At 60.3% G+C, this 1,721-nt stretch overlaps 1 protein-coding gene across 1 annotated transcript in view; it reads right to left on the reverse strand.

Annotated features, from left to right (window-relative positions):
• Window positions 1–60, reverse strand: part of LOC112613876 (tryptase alpha/beta-1-like) — a 5,826-nt gene extending 5,766 nt beyond the window's left edge. Inside the window, exon 1 of the mRNA XM_025369751.1 lies at window positions 4–60. Coding sequence (XP_025225536.1) covers window positions 4–60 — 57 coding nt within the window. The remainder of the gene's footprint in view (window positions 1–3) is intronic.
• Window positions 61–1,721: the final 1,661 nt, after the last annotated feature.

Raw genomic sequence — 1,721 nt, forward strand, 5'->3', positions numbered from 1 at the left:
CACCAGGACGGGCAGCGCCAGCAGCAGCAGGTTCAGCATCTGGGGAGCAAGGAGGGGCATCGTGGGCCTGGCCGGGGCTCACGGGGCAGGGCTGGGGGCTGCAGATTGTGGGGTGAAGAATGGAACTGGCACGGGGGGCCTGGGTCTTGGTGCTCTGAGTCTGAGGCTGGGCCACTCTGCTCCGGGTGACACTGATGTCAGGGTCTCAGAGTGGGGACTTACCCTGGCCGCTCCCTGTTCCTTCTACCCAGCAGGCTTTCCCCTCCCCATTTATCCTTCCAGATCAGGACGGCGTGGAGGAGGGGCGCTGCGCCCTCCCATCCAGATACGGAGGAAGTGGGTGACTCAGACCCAGGGCCCCCATGTAACACGTGCCCCCGCCACCCTGATGCCCTCTGTGTGTGGGGCTGCCAGGTAGGCCCCGCCAAGGGCTGAGCACTGGAGGCTCGCAGCTCCGCCTGTCAGCTGGTGGATCCCAGCACCGGAACGCACCACCTTCCCGCTGGTGGGATCAGCTGCCCTGTCCCGGTGCCAGGAGGCCTTCAGGCACAGCTGCACCCAGGCGGCCTGGCTGCCCCATGCTACAAGACCAGTTGCCCCGAAACCTGTTTCCCCAAGAGGGACACGGGATGGGGAACTCATGACCATGGGCCACCCTCCAAGAGACAGGAAGGTGCCCACGGGGTGGGGACATGACAGGTGTCATCTCTCCTATGGACTCCGAATCCACGGGGGTGGGGCCAGCCCTCCTCGACTCACTTGGTGGGGGGCTCACAAGAGACCCCCTTGTCAGATGAGAAAACAGCCTTGAGAGGGGACAGCACCGAGTGTCCTCAGCCAGGAAGGGGCCCTGCTCCCTGTAGGAATTAAAGAAAGAGGAGAGAAACACGAAGGGCGGCCTCACAGTCAACAGGGACAGGTTTATTTTAAGCAAACCGGAGAGGGGCGGCTGGCTGAGTTAGGTCAGAGCCACACGCTCTCAGAGAGTAAGAGTTTTAAGGATTGAGGGCGGGAGAGCTTATCAGAGACTTGCAGTGCTTCTGTGACTCTTTGCTGTGCTTCTCTGGGAGGGATAGTTGTGTGTCTGTTCCCATACAACTTCCTGCAGCTGCAGGCATATGGCATACCCCGTCTGCTTTTAGCTTCCCTGTCTTAGTGCACCTGAAGGGAAAGGAAGGTGTTATTAAGGCCCATTGTATGAGGGTGAAGTTTGGCAGTTACCCAAGAGACTTTCTCTCCACCTCCCTCTGTGCTCAGCCTGCCTTATCTGCTTTTTGGCTGCTTATAGTTAGAAGAGAAGTGATGTCCTTGAAATGCAGGAGGCTGGAAAGGGAGCTGGAACTGAAAGCGGCGGTGTTTGTCCGAGATGAGGGTGCTCCTGTCCCATCACTCCCACTCCTCGTATGAGACTCAAATCCTCCTGTGAGTCCTCAATGTCCACATCTGTGGCTGTCTGTGCAGGTCCCCGGGTCGGCGGGTGCCTCATTATCATGGAATCTGAGTTTCATCCGCAGAGGGAGGAACAGACGAGAGTGCGGGTGTGACCTCAGGAGACCCAGCCCAGCTCCCTACAGACTCACCCCAGCCCCAGCCCAGCTCCCCACGGACTCACTCCAGCCCCAGGCCCCAGCTCTCCACGGTCTCACCCCTGGTCCCAGCTCCCCACGATCTCACTGCGGGTCCCAGCTCCCCACGGTCTCACCCCGGGTCCCAGCTCCCCA

This window comes from Theropithecus gelada, chromosome 20 (genome assembly GCF_003255815.1).
Source record: "Theropithecus gelada isolate Dixy chromosome 20, Tgel_1.0, whole genome shotgun sequence".
NCBI lineage: Eukaryota > Metazoa > Chordata > Mammalia > Primates > Cercopithecidae > Theropithecus > Theropithecus gelada.